This window comes from Ranitomeya variabilis, chromosome 2 (genome assembly GCF_051348905.1).
Source record: "Ranitomeya variabilis isolate aRanVar5 chromosome 2, aRanVar5.hap1, whole genome shotgun sequence".
NCBI lineage: Eukaryota > Metazoa > Chordata > Amphibia > Anura > Dendrobatidae > Ranitomeya > Ranitomeya variabilis.
Genome location: NC_135233.1, coordinates 1069360072 through 1069383469, shown reverse-complemented (window position 1 = coordinate 1069383469; position 23398 = coordinate 1069360072). Strand labels below are relative to the sequence as shown.

Below are 23398 nucleotides of genomic sequence, written 5' to 3'. Positions count from 1 at the left end.
TTTCCTCTCCTACAGACCCTGGGAACCATCAGGGATACCGTCCGATACATAAGTCCCATTGACTTGTATTGGTATCGGGTATCGGTATCGGATTAGATCCGATACTTTGCCGGTATCGGCCGATACTTTCCGATACCGATACTTTCAAGTATCGGACGGTATCGCTCAACACTAGTACCAAGAGAATCGCTAGTTCTGTTACCATCAGTACTGTACAACCTAAATTTCTGTTATCTGTGACCCTGATCTGCTCATTATCGTCATTTTCTGTCATGGCATTTGTGGATTCAGGCGCCGCTCTAAACTTAATGGACTTAGAATTTGCCAGACTTTGTGGTTTCCCCTTGCAGCCTTTGCAGAGTCCTATTCCTTTGAGGGGCATTGATGCTACACCGTTGGCTAAAAATAAACCTCAGTTTTGGACACAGCTGACCATGTGCATGGCGCCAGCCCATCAGGAAGATTGTCATTTTCTGGTGTTGCATAATTTGCATGATGCTATTGTGCTGGGTTTCCCATGGTTACAGGTGCATAATCCGGTATTAGATTGGAAACCTATGTCTGTGACTAGTTGAAGTTGTCAGGGGGTTCATGGTGACGTTCCTTTGATGTCAATTGCCTCCTCCCCCTCTTCTGAAATTCCTGAGTTTTTGTCAGATTTCCAGGATGTATTCAATGAGCCCAAGTCCAGTTCCCTTCCACCGCAAAGGGACTGTGATTGTGCTATTGACTTGATTCCAGGCTGTAAGTTCCCTAAGGGCCGACTTTTCAACCTGTCTGTGCCAGAACATACCGCCATGCGGAGCTATGTTAAGGAGTCCTTGGAGAAGGGGCATATTCGGCCATCTTCTTCACCATTGGGAGCAGGTTTTTTTTTGTTGCCAAAAAAGATGGCTCCTTGAGACCCTGTATTGATTATCGCCTCTTGAATAAGATCACAGTCAAATTCCAATACCCTTTGCCTTTGCTTTCTGATCTGTTTGCTAGGATTAAGGGGGCTAGTTGGTTTACTAAGATTGACCTTCGAGGGGCATATAATCTTGTTCGTATTAAGCAGGGTAACGAATGGAAAACTGCGTTTAATACGCCCGAAGGCCATTTTGAATACCTTGTGATGCCATTCGGACTCTCTAATGCTCCATCTGTGTTTCAGTCCTTCATGCATGATATATTTCGGAATTATCTTGATAAATTCATGATTGTATATTTGGATGATATTTTGATTTTTTCAGATGATTGGGAGTCTCATGTGAAACAAGTCAGGATGGTATTTCAGATCCTTCATGATAATGCCTTGTTTGTGAAGGGGTCTAAGTGCCTCTTTGGAGTACAGAAGATTTCTTTTTTGGGCTTCATTTTTTCTCCCTCATCTATAGAAATGGATCCGGTTAAGGTTCAGGCCATTCATGATTGGATCCAGGCCACATCCGTGAAGAGCCTTCAGAAATTTTTGGGCTTTGCTAATTTTTATCGCCGTTTCATTGCCAACTTCTCCAGTGTGGTTAAACCCCTGACCGATTTGACGAAGAAAGGCGCTGATGTGACGAATTGGTCCTCTGCGGCTGTTTCTGCCTTTCAGGAGCTTAAACGCCGATTTACTTCTGCCCCTGTGTTGCGTCAGCCGGATGTTTCTCTTCCTTTTCAGGTTGAGGTTGACGCTTCTGAGATTGGGGCAGGGGCCGTTTTGTCTCAGAGGAATTCTGATGGTTCCTTGATGAAACCGTGTGCCTTCTTTTCTCGAAAGTTTTCGCCTGCAGAACGCAATTATGATGTTGGCAATCGTGAGTTGTTGGCTATGAAGTGGGCATTTGAGGAGTGGCGACATTGGCTTGAGGGGGCCAAGCACCGTATTGTGGTCTTGACCCATCATAAGAATCTGATTTATCTCGAGTCTGCCAAACGGCTGAATCCTAGACAGGCCCGATGGTCCCTGTTTTTCTCCCGTTGTGATTTTGTGGTCTCGTATCTTCCGGGTTCTAAGAATGTTAAGGCTGATGCCCTCTCTAGGAGCTTTTTGCCTGATTCTCCTGGGGTCCTTGAGCCGGTCGGTATTCTGAAGGAAGGGGTGATTCTTTCTGCCATCTCCCCTGATTTACGACGGGTTCTTCAGGAATTTCAGGCTGATAAACCTGACCGCTGTCCAGTGGGGAAATTGTTTGTTCCTGACAGATGGACTAGTAAAGTGATTTCGGAGGTTCATTGTTCTGTGTTAGCTGGTCATTCTGGGATTTTTGGTACCAGAGATTTGTTTGGTAGGTCCTTTTGGTGGCCTTCTTTGTCACGGGATGTGCGTTCTTTTGTGCAGTCCTGTGGGACTTGTGCGCGGGCCAAGCCTTGCTGTTCCCGCGCTAGTGGGTTGCTTTTGCCTTTGCCGGTCCCTGAGAGGCCTTGGACGCATATTTCTATGGATTTTATTTCGGATCTTCCGGTTTCCCAGAGGATGTCAGTTATCTGGGTGGTTTGTGAGCAGTTTTCTAAGATGGTTCATTTGGTACCTTTTCCTAAGTTGCCTTCCTCTTCTGATTTGGTTCCGTTGTTTTTTCAGCATGTGGTTCGTTTGCATAGCATTCCGGAGAATATTGTGTCCGATAGAGGTTCACAGTTTGTTTCTAGGTTTTTGGCGGTACTTTTGTGCTAGGCTTGGCATTGATTTGTCTTTTTCTTCCGCATTTCATCCTCAGACAAATGGCCAAACCGAGCGAACTAATCAGACTTTGGAAACTTATTTGAGATGCTTTGTGTCTGCTGATCAGGATGATTGGGTGGCTTTCTTGCCATTGGCCGAGTTTGCCCTTAATAATCGGGCTAGTTCTGCTACCTTGGTTTCACCCTTCTTTTGTAACTCTGGTTTTCATCCTCGTTTTTCTTCGGGGCAGGTTGAGCCTTCTGATTGTCCTGGGGTGGACTCTGTGGTTGACAGGTTGCAGCAAATTTGGGCTCATGTTGTTGACAATTTGGTGTTGTCTCAGGAGGGGGCTCAGCGTTTTGCTAACCGTCGTCGGTGTGTTGGTTCCCGGCTTCGGGTTGGGGATTCGGTCTGGTTTTCTTCCCGTCATGTCCCTATGAAGGTTTCTTCCCCTAAGTTTAAGCCTCGGTTTATTGGCCCTTATAGGATTTCTGAGATTATCAATCCAGTGTCTTTTCGTTTGGCCCTTCCAGCCTCTTTTTCCATCCATAATGTTTTTCATAGATCTTTGTTGCGGAAATATGTGGTGCCCGTTGTTCCCTCTGTTGATTGATGGGGAGTTGGAGTATGTTGTGGAGAAGATTTGGGATTCTCGTTTTTCGAGGCGGAAGCTTCAGTATCTTGTCAAATGGAAGGGTTATGGCCAGGAGGATAATTCTTGGGTTGTTGCCTCCGATGTTCATGCTGATGATTTGGTTCGTGCCTTTCATTTGTCTCGTCCGGATCGGCCTGGGGGCTCTGGTGAGGGTTCGGTGACCCCTCCTGAAGGGGGGGCACTGTTGTGAATTCTGCTCTTGGGCTCCCTCCGGTGGTTGTAAGTGGTAGCGCTGCTGTCTCTGAATCGCAGCATTTATCAGGTGTGTTCACTTTTTACAATTTTGACTGGGCTATTTAGTCTTGCTTCACCCTTTAGTCAGTGCCAGTTGTCCATTGTTCCTGGAGGATTCACATCCCTGCCTGGTCTCTTCTGCTTTGCAGTTCATTTCAACAAAGATAAGTTCTGGCCTTGATTTTTGCTGTCCACATGCTGTGGCCTTATTGTTCAGTTCTTTTCCATGTTTTTGTCTTGTCCAGCTTGGTCTGTATAAGGATTTGTTTAGCCAAGCTGGTATCTCTGGAGATGCAGATATACCCTCCATATCTTTAGTTAGCTGTGGAGATTTTGTATTTTCTGTGGTGGATATTTTCTAGTGTTTTAATACTGACCGCATAGTACTTTGTCCTATCCTTTCTATTTAGCTAGAAGTGGCCTCCTTTGCTAAATCCTGATTTCAGTCTGTGTATGTTTTTTCCCTCTCCTCTCACAGTCAATATTTGTGGGGGGCTGTCTATCCTTTGGGGATTTTCTCTGAGGCAAGATAGTTTCCCCTTTTCTATCTCTAGGGGTAATTAGTCCTCCGGCTGTGTCGAGATGTCTAGGGAGCGCTAGGTACATTCCACGGCTACTTCTAGTTGCGGTGTTAAGTTCAGGGTCTGCGGTCAGTACAGGTTCCACCTTCTCCAGAGTACGTCTCATGCTGCTCTTAGGCCACCAGATCATAACACTGGTCCCCTTTACATAGAAGTTGGTTGTCACATCTGTTGGGGGACGGGGTCTTCACGTTGTAACTGGTAAAGAAGACTTCAGTCGGCAGTCCGGGTTCCTGTATAGAGCCCCAACCCCGTTTCGAGTGAAAGGCTAGTACAGTCCCCTGTTTTACCAAGTTCTTCTTACCGCGTTCAGTCTTTAGTTCTTGTACTTTCGGTGGGTCACTTTGTTCGGTCTCTTTTCGGTTTTTCCAGTGTAAAATCAAGCATTGTTTATATTGTTCCCAGATGAGCACAGCAATGCTGAGGCCCTCCTGCCTGGCCCCGTCTGGCCCAATCCTTGGGGTATCCCATTGGAAGATCACCCCCTCCGAGCTCACATCTAGTGGTTCCCCCATAGTTGTCGGTAGCGGAGGCACCAGCTTCTCCATAGTGTCGGGGGTTATCACTACCAGCTCAGCGGCGAGGAATCGGTCATTGTCGGGATGGGGAGCGGTCACGGGAGCAGGATCGGTCGGTGGGGCAGGGGCGCTTTCCATACCTGCGTCTGATGTGGTTCCACCGATGCCGATCCGTTCCATTGACGAGAACACTGGAGTCGGCAGCGGCTCGGACCGCGGTTCTTCCAATGCGACCCTCTGGGACAGCTCCGACTTCCATTGCTTCACATCGGCTGGCCCCGTGTCCGGGATAGGTTGACTCGGCTCCTCCGCCTGCGGCTCCGAGAGGTCCGGATCCTCCAGCTGCAGTGGGTTTGGATCCGCCTCCGGTCGGTGGGGATAGTCCGGGATCACTTCGCCGTCGTTCCGGTACTCGCTGGTCACCCTTGTTGTTTTGCAGTCGGCAGCTGCACACACACATGGTTCCGCCATTTTCCGAGGATGAAGCTCCTTCTTGTCTTGGTTCCCGCCGTTGCAATCCAGGGGGCGGTTCTCCTCTGCTTCGGGGCAGGTCGTCTGTTATGACCCCAATGGCAGAGGGTCTCTGCAATAAATACCAAGTCTGCAAACACAAAAAACCAGCTCATAGGGCAGTGGTAACTGGGCTGACCGTATAGCTAATCCTAGCACCACAAATAGCAGCAGCCGGGGAACGTGCCTACGTTGGTTCTAGACGTCTCGCGCCAGCCGGAGAACTAACTAACCCTAGAAGGGAAAAGATAGACCTTTCTTGCCTCCAGAGAAAAGACCCCAAAAGTTGGATACAAGCCCCCAACAAATAATAACGGTGAGGTAAGAAGAAAAGACAAACGTAAGAATGAACTAGGTATTTAGCAAAGAGAGGCCCACTGACTAATAGCAGAATATAGTAAGATGACTTATACGGTCAGCAAAAACCCTATCAAAACTATCCACGCTGGATATTCAAGAACCCCCGAACCGTCTAACGGCCCGGGGGGAGAATACCAGCCCCCTAGAGCTTCCAGCAAAATCAGGAATCACATTTAGTACAAGCTGGACAAAAAATAGAGCAATACAAATAACCAAAAAACAAGGAAGCAGGACTTAGCTTAATTTTGCATGAACCAGGACCAGCAGACAGGAGCAAACAGAAAGGACTGATTACAACGATGCCAGGCACCAGACTAAGAATTCAGGAAGTTCTTATAGCAACACCCCTGGACTAACGACCCAGGTGGGTGCCAAACTAGGGAAAGACAATCTCAGAGTCATACCACTAGTGACCACAAGAGGGAGCCAAAAAAGTCTAATTCACAACAGTACCCCCCCCTTTAAGGAGGGGTCACCGAACCCTCACCAAGACCACCAGGGTGCGATCAGGATGAGCAGCGTGAAAGGCACGAACTAAATCGGCCGCATGCACATCAGAGGCAACCACCCAGGAATTATCCTCCTGACCATAGCCCTTCCACTTGACCAGATACTGAAGCCTCCGTCTGGAGAGACGAGAATCCAAGATTTTCTCCACCACGTACTCCAACTCGCCCTCAACCAACACCGGAGCAGGAGGCTCAACAGAAGGAACCACAGGTACAACGTACCGCCGCAACAAAGACCTATGGAACACGTTGTGAATGGCAAACGACACCGGAAGATCCAAGCGAAAGGACACAGGATTAAGGATTTCCAATATCTTGTAAGGACCGATGAAGCGAGGCTTGAATTTAGGAGAGGAGACCTTCATAGGAACAAATCGAGAAGACAGCCATACCAAATCCCCAACACGAAGTCGGGGACCCACACCGCGGCGGCGGTTGGCAAAACGCTGAGCCTTCTCCTGTGACAACTTCAAGTTGTCCACCACATGATTCCAAATCTGCTGCAACCTATCCACCACAGAATCTACCGCAGGACAGTCTGAAGGCTCCACATGTCCCGAGGAAAAACGAGGATGGAAACCAGAGTTGCAGAAAAATGGCGAGACCAAAGTAGCGGAACTAGCCCGATTATTAAGGGCAAACTCAGCCAACGGCAAGAAGGTCACCCAATCATCCTGATCCGCAGAAACAAAACACCTCAAATAAGCCTCCAAAGTTTGATTAGTTCGCTCCGTTTGTCCATTAGTCTGAGGATGAAAGGCAGACGAAAACGACAAATCAATGCCCATCTTAGCACAAAAGGATCGCCAGAACCTGGAAACAAACTGGGATCCTCTGTCAGACACGATATTCTCAGGAATGCCGTGTAAACGAACCACATTCTGAAAGAACAAAGGAACCAGATCGGAAGAGGAAGGCAGCTTAGGCAAAGATACCAAATGGACCATCTTGGAAAAGCGATCACATACCACCCAGATGACAGACATGCCCTGAGACACCGGAAGATCTGAAATGAAATCCATGGAAATGTGTGTCCAAGGCCTCTTCGGGACAGGCAAGGGCAAGAGCAACCCGCTGGCACGAGAACAGCAAGGCTTAGCTCGAGCACAAGTCCCACAGGACTGCACAAATGACCGCACATCCCGCGACAAGGAAGGCCACCAAAAGGACCTAGCCACCAAATCTCTGGTGCCAAAAATTCCCGGATGCCCTGCCAACACCGAGGAATGAACCTCGAAAATGACTCTGCTGGTCCATTTAACAGGAACAAACAGTCTGTCAGGTGGACAAGAGTCAGGTCTACCAGCCTGAAATCTCTGCAACACACGTCGCAAATCCGGAGAAATGGCTGACAAGATTACTCCCTCTTTAAGAATACCAACTGGTTCTGCGACTCCAGGAGAGTCAGGCACAAAGCTCCTTGAAAGAGCATCAGCCTTCACATTCTTTGAACCTGGTAAATACGAGACCACAAAGTCAAAACGGGAGAAAAACAATGACCAACGGGCCTGTCTAGGATTCAGGCGTTTAGCAGACTCGAGATACATCAGATTTTTGTGATCAGTCAAGACCACCACACGATGCTTAGCACCCTCGAGCCAATGACGCCACTCCTCAAATGCCCACTTCATGGCCAGCAACTCCCGATTGCCAACATCATAATTCCGCTCAGCAGGCGAAAACTTCCTAGAGAAAAAAGCACGTGGTCTCATTACAGAGCAACCAGGGCCTCTCTGCGACAAAACGGCCCCTGCCCCAATCTCAGAAGCATCCACTTCAACCTGAAAGGGAAGTGAGACATCAGGCTGGCACAAAACAGGCGCTGAAGTAAACCGGCGCTTCAACTCTTGGAAAGCCTCCACGGCTGCAGGAGCCCAGTTAGCAACATCAGAACCTTTCTTGGTCATATCCGTCAAAGGTTTAACAACGCTAGAAAAATTAGCGATAAAACGACGGTAGAAGTTAGCGAAGCCCAAGAACTTCTGAAGACTCTTAACTGACGTGGGTTGAGTCCAATCATGAATAGCTCGGACCTTGACTGGGTCCATCTCCACCGCAGAAGGGGAGAAAATAAAACCCAAAAAGGGAACCTTCTGTACTCCAAAGAGACACTTTGAGCCCTTAACAAACAAAGCATTCTCACGCAAAACCTGAAACACCATCCTGACCTGCTCTACATGCGAGTCCCAATCATCAGAAAAAAACAGAATATCATCCAGATAAACAATCATAAATTTATCCAGATACTTCCGGAAAATATCATGCATAAAGGACTGAAACACTGAAGGAGCATTAGAGAGCCCAAAAGGCATCACCAAGTACTCAAAATGACCTTCGGGCGTATTAAATGCAGTTTTCCATTCATCTCCTTGCTTAATGCGCACAAGGTTGTACGCACCACGAAGATCTATCTTGGTGAACCACTTGGCACCTTTAATCCGGGCAAACAAGTCCGACAACAGAGGCAAAGGATACTGAAATTTAACAGTGATTTTATTCTGAAGCCGATAGTCAATACAAGGTCTCAAAGATCTTGGCCACAAAAAAGAATCCCGCACCAAGAGGGGAAGAGGATGGACGGATATGCCCCTTCTCCAGAGATTCCTTGATATACGAACGCATTGCGGTATGCTCAGGTACAGACAGATTAAATAATCTTCCCTTAGGAAATTTACTACCCGGAATCAAATCTATAGCGCAGTCACAGTCCCTATGAGGAGGAAGAGCACTGGACCTGGACTCGCTGAATACATCCTGATAATCAGACAAATACTCAGGAACTTCCGAAGGAGTAGAGGAAGCAATAGACACCAGTGGGGAATCACCATGAATTCCCTGACAGCCCCAACTTGACACAGACATTGTCTTCCAATCCAAGACGGGATTATGGGTCTGTAACCATGGCAGACCCAAAACAACCAAATCATGCATTTTATGCAGAACAAGAAAACGAATCACCTCCCGATGTTCAGGAGTCATGCACATGGTTACCTGTGTCCAAAACTGCGGTTTATTTTCCGCCAATGGCGTAGCATCAATACCTCTAAGAGGGATAGGATTTACCAATGGCTCAAGAACAAAACCACAGCGCTTGGCAAACGACAGATCCATAAGACTCAGGGCAGCACCTGAATCCACAAACGCCATAACAGGGTAGGAAGACAATGAGCAAATTAAAGTCACAGACAAAATAAATTTAGGTTGCAAATTACCAATGGCGACAGGGCTAACAACCCTTGTAAGGCGTTTAGAGCATGCTGATATAACATGTGTAGAATCACCACAGTAAAAACACAACCCATTCTGCCGTCTATGATTTTTCCGTTCATTTCTAGTCTGAATTCTATCACATTGCATTAAATCAGGTGTTTGTTCAGACAACACCACCAGAGGATTAGCAGTTTTGCGCTCCCGCAAACGCCGGTCAATTTGAATAGCCAGCGCCATGGAATCATTCAGACTTGTAGGAATGGAGAAACCCACCATCACATTCTTAATGGCTTCAGAAAGGCCATTTCTGAAATTTGCGGCCAGAGCACACTCATTCCACTGAGTAAGCACGGACCATTTCCGAAATTTTTGGCAATACACTTCAGCTTCATCCTGGCCCTGAGAAATAGCCAGCAAGGCTTTTTCTGCCTGAATTTCAAGATTGGGTTCCTCGTAAAGCAATCCGAGCGCCAGAAAAAACGCATCAATATTCGCCAATGCCGGATCTCCTGGCGCTAGCGAGAAGGCCCAATCCTGAGGGTCGCCCCGTAAGAAAGAGATAACAATTTTAACTTGCTGAGCTGAGTCTCCAGACGAACGGGGTCTCAGAGATAGAAACAATTTACAATTATTCCTGAAATTCCTAAACCTAAATCGGTCTCCAGAAAACAGTTCAGGAATAGGTATTTTAGGTTCAGACATAGGACAACTGGTAACAAAATCTTGTATGCCCTGCACACGAGCAGCAAGCTGATCCACACTTGTAATCAGAGTCTGGACATGCATGTCTGCAGCAAGCTTAAGCCACTCAGAGGTAAAGGGGAGGAAGAAAGAGAGGAAAAAAAAAAACTCAGAATTTCCTTTCTTATTATCCCACTTCTGCAATGCATTAAACAGTCAACTTTGGCCTGGCATACTGTTATGACCCCAATGGCAGAGGGTCTCTGCAATAAATACCAAGTCTGCAAACACAAAAAAACAGCTCATAGGGCAGTGGTAACTGGGCTGACCGTATATCTAATCCTAGCACCACAAATAGCAGCAGCCGGGGAACGTGCCTACGTTGGTTCTAGACGTCTCGCGCCAGCCGGAGAACTAACTAACCCTAGAAGGGAAAAGATAGACCTTTCTTGCCTCCAGAGAAAAGACCCCAAAAGTTGGATACAAGCCCCCAACAAATAATAACGGTGAGGTAAGAAGAAAAGACAAACGTAAGAATGAACTAGGTATTTAGCAAAGAGAGGCCCACTGACTAATAGCAGAATATAGTAAGATGACTTATACGGTCAGCAAAAACCCTATCAAAAATATCCACGCTGGATATTCAAGAACCCCCGAACCGTCTAACGGCCCGGGGGGAGAATACCAGCCCCCTAGAGCTTCCAGCAAAATCAGGAATCACATTTAGTACAAGCTGGACAAAAAATAGAGCAATACAAATAACCAAAAAACAAGGAAGCAGGACTTAGCTTAATTTTGCATGAACCAGGACCAGCAGACAGGAGCAAACAGAAAGGACTGATTACAACGATGCCAGGCACCAGACTAAGAATTCAGGAAGTTCTTATAGCAACACCCCTGGACTAACGACCCAGGTGGGTGCCAAACTAGGGAAAGACAATCTCAGAGTCATACCACTAGTGACCACAAGAGGGAGCCAAAAAAGTCTAATTCACAACAGTCGTCATCTTGCAGCAATAGTCGGAGGGGGCGGTCGCCACTTTTGGCGCCGCTTTGATAGTCTCCTCCCATGGCACGCCCTTCTTCTTTCTCTGCGCTCCTCGTGGCGCTGTAATGGCGGCGGTTTTGGCAGGAATTTTTGGGCGGCAAATAGCAATACACAGTCTTTGCAATAAATCACGATTCAAGCACAATTCAGTCACAGTTCCAAGGCACACATGACCTGATTCCTCAGGCTTAAGTAGATCCTGTTCGTGATGCCAAGTTTGGAGCGGCCCCCAAACGCAGGGCAGCGGGGTTACTCGGTACTGGGTCTCTCGGTTCTGGGGATGCCACGGTGGCCTGACCCGGTCCGTGGCCCTGCTAAGGGGCGTCCAATTAAACATGTAGGTGACGGTGTAGGTCGCAGTAAATAACGAGGACACAGGGTTGCAGTCTCTTTAACTCTTTACTGAAGGCTTCGGCATCCGCAATCCAGAGTACGGCTAACAGGGCTGGCTGAGACCGGCCGGTCCGAAGGCACATCCAGAGTTCCCTTTGCAGGCGGAAATCAGTAGCCTACCTACTAGCGCCTGGGTGTTGTAGTACTTCCCTGCTGAGCACCACGGTTTAGTCCTCACAACTGTCGTGTATGTTTCTGTTCTTTCTCTCCGTCCCCCAGATGATATGGATAGGACGCCCCCGTATGACGGGGTAGGCCTGGAGTTATTTTATAGGGACCCTAGAGACGCCCCTCTCCCACAATTGCCTCCGTTGTCTTCATTAGGTGTAAAAGGTGAGACAGCCAACCTAAAGTTAACTGTCCTGCCGCTGTTTGAAGTAATGCGTAGAGTCTATTACTTCCTCGGCATTCCGGCCTCCGGTTACGCGCCTCAGAAGGATGTTGCCGATCTCGGGGCACGACTCCTACTGGTTCTATCGCCTTTGTGCTGTGATCTCGTTTCTCACTTCTCGACAATATACTTCGCTTCGTGTCCTTTCTTAAGATGCCGCCGCAATGAGGTGCAGGCACGGCTCCGTAACGATCTGTCCTTTGCTAGGCCTCTGTCAGGATCCCACCCCTGACAGAGACCCCCCTGAGTCTTCCCAAGTAACGCTCTCCTCTCACTAGATGTTACCTGGGCAAAACCCAGTCAGCTTCTCCCTAACTTCCTATCCAACCCCCAGTTTTACCAGAGTGTGAGGAGTGGCCTAATACATAGAACCTTTTGCGCTCCCTGGAGGCCAGAGTGTGAAGTGTAATGTGTGACTGTGATACCTGGTCAGGTGAACTCTTTTAGTGCAATCAGACATACCATCACTCCCCTTAGCGGCAGAGTGACGTTACTGCAACGACCAGGTCTCTGGGGCGCTGCATGTACACAGTGACTGCACCAGCAGAATAGTGAGTGCAGCTCTGGAGTATAATACAGGATGTAACTCAGGATCAGTAATGTAATGTATGTACACAGTGAGTGCACCAGCAGAATAGTGAGTGCAGCTCTGGGGTATAATACAGGATGTAACTCAGGATCAGTACAGGATAAACGATATAATGTATTTAGAAAGTGACTGCACCTTTTTTTGTAGATTATTTCTGTATACACACTGTAAAATGTGATACATTCTTTGTGACTAAAGCTTATACAAGGAAGGAATGGTGTACAGGTTTGTAGCACTTGTCACAATACATCCTGTCCCACCTGTGATCTCAGCAATCATCTTTAAACCCAAAACAAATATTCCTGTGTAATTCCAGGGTTGTTGACAGTGAGGCTTTGGTGTATTTGCGATGGCTACAAGGCGCAGGTAAAGCGCTGCAGGGGATGACGGTGCATGCTCCGACATGTTTGGGCTATAGTATTGCCGGCTCTTGTCCATTGTGTCCACAGTCCTTGATCACACAGTGTGATGTGATACTATAAGGGCTGGTACATACACAGTGCGCTCCGGGGCTGGTGCGTACACAGTGCGCTCCGGGGCTGGTACGTACACAGTGCGCTCCGGGGCTGGTACGTACACAGTGCGCTCCGGGGCTGGTACGTACACAGTGCGCTCCGGGGCTGGTACATACACAGTGCGCTCCTTAGCTGGTACATACACAGTGCGCTCCGGGGCTGGTACATACACAGTGCGCTCTGGGGCTGGTACATACACAGTGCGCTCCGGGGCTGGTACATACACAGTGCGCTCCGGGGCTGGTACGTACACAGTGCGCTCCGGGGCTGGTACGTACACAGTGCGCTCCGGGGCTGGTACATACACAGTGCGCTCCGGGGCTGGTACATACACAGTGCGCTCCTTAGCTGGTACATACACAGTGCGCTCCGGGGCTGGTACATACACAGTGCGCTCCGGGGCTGGTACATACACAGTGCGCTCCTTAGCTGGTACATACACAGTGCGCTCCGGGGCTGGTACATACACAGTGCGCTCTGGGGCTGGTACCTACACAGTGCGCTCCGGGGCTGGTACGTACACAGTGCACTCCGGGGCTGGTACGTACACAGTGCGCTCCGGGGCTGGTACATACACAGTGCGCTCCGGGGCTGGTACATACACAGTGCGCTCCTTAGCTGGTACATACACATTGCGCTCCGGGGCTGGTACATACACAGTGCGCTCTGGGGCTGGTACATACACAGTGCGCTCCGGGGCTGGTACATACACAGTGCGCTCCGGGGCTGGTACATATGCAGCGCCCCAGAGTTCTGGTCGTTGCAGTACTGTGGCTCCGCCACTATGGGGAGCTACGGTGCGTCTGATGGCACTGAAGGAGTTCATCTGATCAGGTATCACAGACACCAATACATTTCACAGCTGGGCCTCCGGGGGGAGCTAAGGGTGCTATTCATTAGGCCACTCCCCACCATAGTGGGTAAACTGGGGGTCAGGCAGGAAGTTAGATCAGAAAGCTGACTGGATTGGACGAAGCAACACCTGGTGGCAGAGGGTGTTGTGGAGGAAGAGACAGGGGTGGGATCCTGACAGAGGCTTGGCATTGGAAAGAACGTAACGGGTACGCGCCTGGTCCGGGAAGCGGCGGTGCCCAAGAAAGGACTAGAAGCGAGATAGATTGTGCTGAGTGAGAAACGAGATCAAGCGATAGGAGAATACCAGTAGGGGTCGTGCTGTAAGACCGGAGCAACACCCTACTGAGGCGCACTACCGGTGGCCGGAACGCCGAGGGAGTATCATAACATTCAGCTTCAAGCAATACTCTAAACAGCGGCAGGACAGTCAGTCTAAGGCGGGCTGTCTCACACAAATCACCTATGAAGTCTTGGGGGGCAACTTGTGGAGAGGGGCGACTCTAGGGTCCCGGAAGAGCTCCGAGCCTACCCGTCAAACGGGTGCCGTCCCAACCAGAACAACAGGGAGGGACGGAGGATTAGAAGAACATCATTTAATCGAGTTGTGAGGGAACTTAAGAAACAGACACAACGGTTGTGGGGACTTTCCGTAAGCACAGCAGGGGAGGACCGCAACACATAGCGCTAGAAGGAAGGCACCGATTTCCACCTGTGAAGTGAGCTCTGGAGGTGCCATCGGACCGGCCGGACTTGCGCAGCCTGGTGAACCGTATTCTGGACTGAGGCCCCAGAGATCTTCAGTAAAGAGGTAAAGAGACTGCAACCTGGTGTCCTCGTTATTTACTGCACCGCACCACCACCACTGTCATTTACACGTATTATAGACTGCGCGCCCCACGGCAGGGTCACGGACCGGGGCCTAGCCGCCGTGAAAACCCCAGAGCAGAGACTCCGAGGCCCGGTACCGGGTCACCCCTCGGCCCTGCGGCGGTGGGGGCGCTACAACTTGGCGTCACGAACAGGATCTACTTAAGCCTGAAGAATCAGGTCATGTGTGCCTTGGAACTGTGATTTACTGTGTTGGGACTGTACTTTATCGCAAAGACTGCGGGTTGTCATTTGCCGCCAAAAGTTCGCGCCAAAAACCGCCGCCATTGCAGCGACACAGGGAGCACAGAGGAGAAAGGAGGGCGTGCCATGGGAGGAGACTACCAAAGCGGCGCCAGAAGTAGCGACCGCCCCCTCCAATTCCTGCTGCGAGATGACGACCTGCCCAGCAGCAGGGGAGAGCCGCCCCCTGACTTGCGACGGCGGGAACGAGGTGAAGGAGGAGCTCGACCTTGAAAAAATGGCAGAGTCAGATACATGCCTTGCCCTCGAATGCCGGACAGCGACGATGAACAGAGGGGGCCCGAACAACGGCGAGGTGAACCCGGCTTGTCCTCATCCATCAGAAGAGGACCCGCGTCCACCGCAGCGGGAGGACCTGAGTTCCTCGGAGCCGGTAGTGGAGCTGAGCCTACCTATCCCGATCTCGGAACTAGCCGAAGAAGAGCTATGGGGAGCGGAGCCGTATTCGGAGACTGCCGGGGCGGAGCCGCGGTCCGGGCTGCAGCCGACTCCAGCGTCCTCGTTAATGGAACGGACCGACATCGGTGGAATCACATCAGACGCAGGTATAGAAAGCGTCCCTGCTCCCCCGACCGATCCCGATCCTGCGATCGATCCACGCCCCCACAATAACCGTTTCCTCTTGGCGGGGCTAGGGGTATTATCCCCCGGCGCAACGGGGAGGCTGATACCTCTGCCACCGACCCAGACGGGGGAGTTCGTAGATGTGAGCCCGGAGGGAGTTATCCTCCGGTGGGAGGCCCCCCGAATTGGGCTGGATGGGGTCCGGCGAGAAGGTCACACCGTTGCCGTGCTGAATTGGGAACAATATAAGCGGTACTTGATCCTACAATGGAAGGACTGGAAAGAGAGGGAACAAACTACCGCCGCATCGGCTGTGGACCAAGGGCTGAAGCCTGCACGGTCGGGAGGTGTCCACCATCAGCTGATGTCTGGCAACCTACCAAGAGAATAAACCTCGATACCATGAATCTGTAAATAGTTGCTGCTTTCCTGTTGTTTTGCTAAACCCGTTCAGGGTAAACTCTTAAAGGGATCCCTTTGTTGACCCGGGATCCCTATTGTTTTTGGTTATTTTCTATTTTTTCTATGTTCTTCAAAAACTGTGAAATCATGAACAGTGCATGATCCGAACTTCTTGTATATAGTTTGCACCTTATTAAAGGCGCTCCCTACTGGTTTTACTTAAAGAAGGACTCTTTGCGAAGATACCGCACGGGAACCTTTGCTGAGTATGGACTGGTAGCTTGAGAAGATACGCTACCTCACAGAGACTTGGTCCCCTCTTAAAGGGGATGTTCATTTGCCACACTTCAATACTAATATTGCTTAAGACAAGTAGCAATAATGTTGATGAGAGAAAAGTGATGATAATGTTTGTACGAGAAAGTTATATGTGTTCAACTGGTTAATTGTGAAGAAGTGTTAATGATGTTGTCTGAGAAGAAAAAGGTGAAAGATAGAAGAAGGATGCAGTGGACCCGTAGGGATAGACGTGGTGTCCAGCATGCATGATAGAAAGAGAGAGAGAAAGATAATGAGAAGGCTTAATGTTCAAAAGAAAATGTTTGATAATGTTGACAGATAGTTAGGATAGAAGATAAACCCTGAGTCCTTATAGGAGTCATGTAGAGATGACTTAGTGCTCTTAGACTGAAAGTAATGTTATGTTCTATACTGTGTATAGTAGTTGAAAAGGCAGTAGGCCCTGGCTGAACGGGGCGGTCCTGTAACAGAAAGGAGAGGCAGTAGGTCTGGTGCCGATAGGACAGGCGGTCCTGCAGATCCAAAGTAGGAGAATGTAAAAGTTAAAATACCTTATAATGTGATTATAGGAAGGTCTTTAGTGGATAAAGAGTGTATGTCCTTAAAGGCAAAGTTAAATTATTGTTCAATAATTTTGCACTTAGTAGAATACCCGGTTGGGTAACAGGAGTTATTCATAACCTGTAATTTAAAATGTTAACCATGTTTGTAACGTTTAAGTGTCCTCACCTCCCATAAAGGGAAGCTCTGTTCAAATATGCTTATTGTTATTGCACTCAACAAAATTGTATGTCTTTTTGCTAACTTGTATTGTTGTTTTCTTCCCAGTCCCGGAGTACTGTGTTTAACCAGGGGGGAGTGCAGCGCCCCAGAGTTCTGGTCGTTGCAGTACTGTGGCTCCGCCACTATGGGGAGCTACGGTGCGTCTGATGGCACTGAAGGAGTTCATCTGATCAGGTATCACAGACACCAATACATTTCACAGCTGGGCCTCCGGGGGGAGCTAAGGGTGCTATTCATTAAGCCACTCCCCACCATAGTGGGTAAACTGGGGGTCAGGCAGGAAGTTAGATCAGAAAGCTGACTGGATTGGACGAAGCAACACCTGGTGGCAGAGGGTGTTGTGGAGGAAGAGACAGTAGGGTCTCTGTCAGGGGTGGGATCCTGACAGAGGCTTGGCATTGGAAAGAACGTAACGGGTACGCGCCTGGTCCGGGAAGCGGCGGTGCCCAAGAAAGGACTAGAAGCGAGATAGATTGTGCTGAGTGAGAAACGAGATCAAGCGATAGGAGAATACCAGTAGGGGTCGTGCTGTAAGACCGGAGGAACACCCTACTGAGGCGCACTACCGGTGGCCGGAACGCCGAGGGAGTATCATAACATTCAGCTTCAAGCAATACTCTAAACAGCGGCAGGACAGTCAGTCTAAGGCGGGCTGTCTCACACAAATCACCTATGAAGTCTTGGGGGGCAACTTGTGGAGAGGGGCGACTCTAGGGTCCCGGAAGAGCTCCGAGCCTACCCGTCAAACAGGTGCCGTCCCAACCAGAACAACAGGGAGGGACGGAGGATTAGAAGAACATCATTTAATCGAGTTGTGAGGGAACTTAAGAAACAGACACAACGGTTGTGGGGACTTTCCGTAAGCACAGCAGGGGAGGACCGCAACACATAGCGCTAGAAGGAAGGCACCGATTTCCACCTGTGAAGTGAGCTCTGGAGGTGCCATCGGACCGGCCGGACTTGCGCAGCCTGGTGAACCGTATTCTGGACTGAGGCCCCAGAGATCTTCAGTAAAGAGGTAAAGAGACTGCAACCTGGTGTCCTCGTTATTTACTGCACCGCACCACCACCACTGTCATTTACACGTATTATAGACTGCGCGCCCCACGGCAGGGTCACGGACCGGGGCCTAGCCGCCGTGACAACCCCAGAGCAGAGACTCCGAGGCCCGGTACCGGGTCACCCCTCGGCCCTGCGGCGGTGGGGGCGCTACACATACACAGTGCGCTCCGGGGCTGGTACATACACAGTGCGCTCCTTAGCTGGTACATACACAGTGCGCTCCTTAGCTGGTACATACACAGTGCGCTCCGGGGCTGGTACATACACAGTGCGCTCCGGGGCTGGTACATACACAGTGCGCTCCGGGGCTGGTACGTATACAGTGCGCTCTGGGGCTGGTATGTACACAGTGCGCTCCGGGGCTGGTACATACACAGTGCACTCCGGGGCTGGTACATACACAGTGCGCTCCGGGGCTGGTACATACACTGTGCACTTCGGGGCTGGTACATACACAGTGCGCTCCGGGGCTGGTACATTCACAGTGCGCTCCTGAGCTGGTACATACACAGTGTGCTCCGGGGCTGGTACATACACAGTGCGCTCCGGGGCTGGTACGTACACAGTGCACTCCGGGGCTGGTACATACACAGTGCACTCCGGGGCTGGTACATACACTGTGCACTTCGGGGCTGGTACATACACAGTGCGCTCCGGGGCTGGTACGTACACAGTGCACTCCGGGGCTGGTACATACACTGTGCACTTCGGGGCTGGTACATACACAGTGCGCTCCGGGGCTGGTACATACACTGTGCACTTCAAAGCCGTCCATGCTGCCGCGCTCACGTGTTTATCGTGCTAAAGACAAACTATGTCATTTACATCCCTCACAAAGACCCGAAAGAGGGACAATGTGTGTGACGGGCGTTGCCGGAAATATTGCCAGTGCCCCAATCCACGCCCCTTTACCATTTCTTTCTCAGGAGGAGTTGTCAGAGGGGCGGTGGTAGTGAGGAACATTCAGAAGATGCTCGAGATTGCAGGGAGGAGACCCAAATCCGGGACTGTCCTCTGTATCCGGGACTGTTGGGACTAGAGATGAGCAGATGGATTCACGGGACTCTGGTCAAGCGTCCAGATCAGTGGTTCCTTGTGGTTGGACAGGAGCCTGCGAATCTCTGACCTTCCAGCATCCCCGACTCAGCTTTTCATTAGTCCGCGTCCTTAGGCCAGTCTCACACGTCCAGATAATTCCGGTACCGGAAAAATCGGTACCGGAGTTATCCGTGTCCGTGTGCTCACGTGGCACATCAGTGTGGCATACGTGCGGTAGCCATGTGCCACCCGTGTGCTGACTGAGGACCACATGGACCGTGCAGGAGACAGCGCTAGAGTTAAGCGCTGTCCCCCCTGCGTGTGGTGCTGAAGCTGGCATTCATTCCTTCTCCCCAGCAGCGTTCGCTGGAGAGAAGGAATGAAAAATCAAGGTGTTTTTTTTTGTGTGTGTTTAAAATAAAGTTCGTGGTCACCTCCCGCCTCCCACCCCCTGTGCGCCCGCCCGCTTGCATTAAAATACTCACCCAGCTCCCGCGATACTTCCTCTCAGCGCCGGCAGCTTGTCCTGTGTGAGCGGTCACGTGGTGCCGCTCATTACAGTGGTGAACATGCGGCTCCACCCCTATGTAATTTGATAGTAACAAAAAAATCTCTTTTATTCTCTCTGTAGAATACAAAGATATAGAAATACTCTGCTGTGTACAAAGTCTCTCTATGTACGAGTATAATCTGCTGACAATAAAGATCAAGTACACAAAATTCTCCCAGTGACATCGCCAGAGCCGGGGGCGCAGTACATTTAGCTCCTGTAATGTTGACGTTTGTCTATATGATTCCAGGGAGTCTCACAAAAAGTTAAAAAAATTACATTTTTGTAATTGCTTTTTACAATTTTTAGTAGTTTTATACAAATTGTCTCTTCAGAGAGTAAGAGGACTAGAACTCTAGTGCCACCTATAGGAAGTAGCAATCCTAACAGTCAATGTCGACCCTTTAACGAGCCTTGTCACATGACTTAGGATAAGAGCCAAACCAGATCTCAATTTGCAGACACTGTGTTTCGGGGTACTGCCCAATACCAAGCACAGCCACTAACAAATGTGTGGCGCTATGCCTGGTAAACAATTTAGGGGATGCAAAGTTCCGGTGTTACAGTCCCTTTATCCAGATTACCAATCTGATATTTATGGCATTTCCTAAAAATAAGTCAAAAATTATGTTCTAACCCTTTAATAAAAAAAGAATAAAAAACATTGCTCCGCAATACTACAATACTGCCCGTTCCCAGATTTAATCTTCCACAGGACTTTGTCCTCCTGAGATTTACGAGTTATTTCTCAGGTCATAAATAGTTATGTAGTGTCATGTATTAGGTCCCATTTATGGGAGCAGTGAGATATTCCCGATCACACCCAGGTGTCCAGCACTCACAGAGCATGAATCCCAAATGTCCGTGTGCAAGGTGGGACAGGACAGGTCCTCCGGAGCAAGCCACACTATTTAGATTTTCTCTCCACTCGGACCAAAAAATGAGGAACCTGAACAAAGGACCTCTACTTGGCCACTACGTCTTTATTGATGGCCTATCCTTCTCCATTGTTTCCGGAACACAGCAGTTCCGTAAAAACTCTAGTGGCCGCGGCTGATAATATACAAGTATACACAACTGGCACTGAGTACAATTAGAAAATTGTTAAACTCCACACGAAAATGAGTGGTTGTTTCAGATGTTCTGGGTCAGAAAACCCATGTTTGTGTAAAAAAAAAAAAAAAAAAAAAAAAAAAAAATGGCTTTGCTCACCCTTCCCAGGTCCAGCGCTGAGTCTCCACTACTGCTCCTGGTGTCTGTTGTCTGCTGTGCTGACGTCACATCGATAATGCTGCAGCCAATCAGTGAGCTCGGTGACTCTGTTCGAGTTGTCAGCTCAGAGATGCTAAACTCACTGATTGGCTGCAGCGCTGTCGACATGACCTCAGCACTGAAGGCAATAATAGACACTTGGCGCAGTGGTGGAGACTCAGCACTGGACCTGGGGAGGGTGAGTAAATCTCAGCTTGTTTTTTCTTTTTCTTAAGAAAAACTATTCTTTTTCTGGAACTGTAAGACCTCTTTAATGTTCTACATTTCTAAAAAGGAACTTCACATTCTAGGGCTTCCCACCACTAGATCATCCACTCTACAAAGTGCTGTCCGGGATTCAGTGGTCCGACGAGACTCCAACCGAAGGGGAAATTTAAGACACATCGGACTAACATAATAGACGTGGCGTTAAAGTGTAAATGAAGCTTTAATTTTTATTAAATAAATCAATAGTACAGACAAAAATAAGAACCTTTGTAATATATCGTATCAGTGAGATCCGCTTCTTTCTCCATCGGGACTGATCATTCGTTCTCAACATTCTCAATTCTTGGGTAAAATCCGTATTCAGTGAAGACAGATTGTTTCATTACTGACACAGGAGATGGCAGATATTTTTTTAGAGGAGGAGAGAGCAGTTCTGTCTCCAGCTCCCCCCTCCGCTTTCTCTCTTCCCTCTGTAAAGAATCTTATCAGTAGAACTGTCATTCCTTATCTCCATAATGTAAAAAAATCTGTCTTCATATTTTACCCAAGAATTGATAATTTTAAGAACGAATGATCAGTCCTGGCGGAGAAAGCAGCAGATTTCACCGATAAGATATAATACAAACTTTCTTATTTTCATTTGTGCTATTGATTTATGAAATAAAAGTGAAAGCGTTTGGTTACACTTCAAATTGACATTGGTGAAATTGTGACACTAATCACTGACTAGTGAGCCTGCTGCTATACAGCCATGCCCTGTCCATATCCTAGAAGGCAGCTTTTTAATATTTTACATGGTGAGGAGCATATTGTCCCATTGTAGGAGATTTTCCAGTGGTCGAATCGCCAATTCTCACGATTTTAAATATGGATAAAAATAATAATAAATGGCTTACTACTTCTTCCAGGGGTGTTTTTACAATATACAAGCCCGTGATATTTGCTCTAAATAGTTATGTTGACATAGTAAAAGTGTAGGTTCCTACTGTCTATCTTCAATAAGCTACGTCCACCATGGTTCTCAAAATAATTGGATTTACGTTAAAATGGGTACCATGGTTAACCATCATCTGGAGCGCTGTTGTGGGCACTTAGATACATAACGCCTACCCCGTATATATGTTTATCTTGGCAGGTACGCCATGGTAAAAGGCGCCATACATACATTTTTTGTGACCAAGCTAGACGATACATCAAAGACACCTAATAGTTTCTAAAGGTCTTCTAAGACCAAATTAGACTCATTATCTACCTTGACGTAGAGAGCGATGTCAGCCTCCGGCTCCTCGTAGTCCGCTTCATCGACACTTCGATCGTTGTTGTTCGATTGTCCGGTGGGGTCCAAAACCCATGTGTGCAGACCATAAGGCGCGACATACTCCCTTGGAGAGGTCGGAGATGTTGGGTATGATGAAGACTTGACATTCGTAGGAGAAAATGTTGATTTATTAGGAGAAGTCGGAGTGGTAGACTTTGGAGAAAGAGATGAACTGTGGTTCGGAGGATTCTTCCCAATGATCAGCTGCAAATTAGGTTTGTTTGGTGAGTCCTTCTCAACCTCATGCACATCATCTCCACTATGCTGAGAAGACCGGTTGGTTGATGCTCGGCTCAAAGGGCGATCAGGACTCAAATCCATACTGTCTGGACTACTGGGGATGGAGTAGATTCTCTCATCGTCCATCCACTTTTGGGGCATGGTCGCTTCATACAGATGTTCAGACGCCTGCATGATGGAGTCTTCCGTAGATCTCAGTCTTCGAGTCAATTTGCAGAACTGGATCACAAATCTTAATCCTTCCTACCTGAGCATCCAAGGTAAAAGCTGAATCTTTAGAATAGTCTAGTTATATCAAGTAATCATTGACCCTTCTCCACCCTCCTCTGGAGCTACGGATCAATGTGCAAAGAAAGGGCTGACTATAAACTGTGCCTTAGGGAGGGGTGAGCCTGCACTGCTTACCTAGGAGCTGGGCACAGTCCGGCCATAGAGTACACAGAAACACTTGCTCATCAGAGCAAGGCGAAGCCTCCCGGGTGCAACAGTTGCTATGTGTATGTGAATATATTAATTACAAGGGCCCTGATTGCAATTATGTGCCAGCGAGGGAGCAAGGAAGGAAGTAAATAAGCACTGAGCAAGCGAGTAATGAGGACTTTCTGATAAATATGGAACAAATATACAATTTGCTTACTTGCCTTGAGACAACCATTTCTGAAATGATGGCCAAATGGTTCTTATATTATGTGTGGTGGGCGACGATTAGGTGCATTCCACATATAGGCAGTTGTTACCTGTCCCAACCTCTCTGTCTTCCCCCTGCCTTGATACTCTCTGCTTTACCATACATTGGGTTATCATGGTAAATAGCGCTCTATTGTGAGGTCACGCTCCCAGTCCTTACAGGCCAACT

General features: G+C 48.7%; 1 protein-coding gene across 1 annotated transcript in view; it reads right to left on the bottom strand.

The window, feature by feature from the left end:
* Positions 1–22883, bottom strand: part of CLIC5 (chloride intracellular channel 5) — a 194135-nt gene extending 171252 nt beyond the window's left edge. The window contains exon 1 of the mRNA XM_077291570.1: positions 22237–22883. Within this exon, the coding sequence (XP_077147685.1) occupies positions 22237–22716 (480 nt within the window). The 5' untranslated portion in view covers positions 22717–22883. The remainder of the gene's footprint in view (positions 1–22236) is intronic.
* Between the last annotated feature and the right edge of the window lie 515 nt (positions 22884–23398).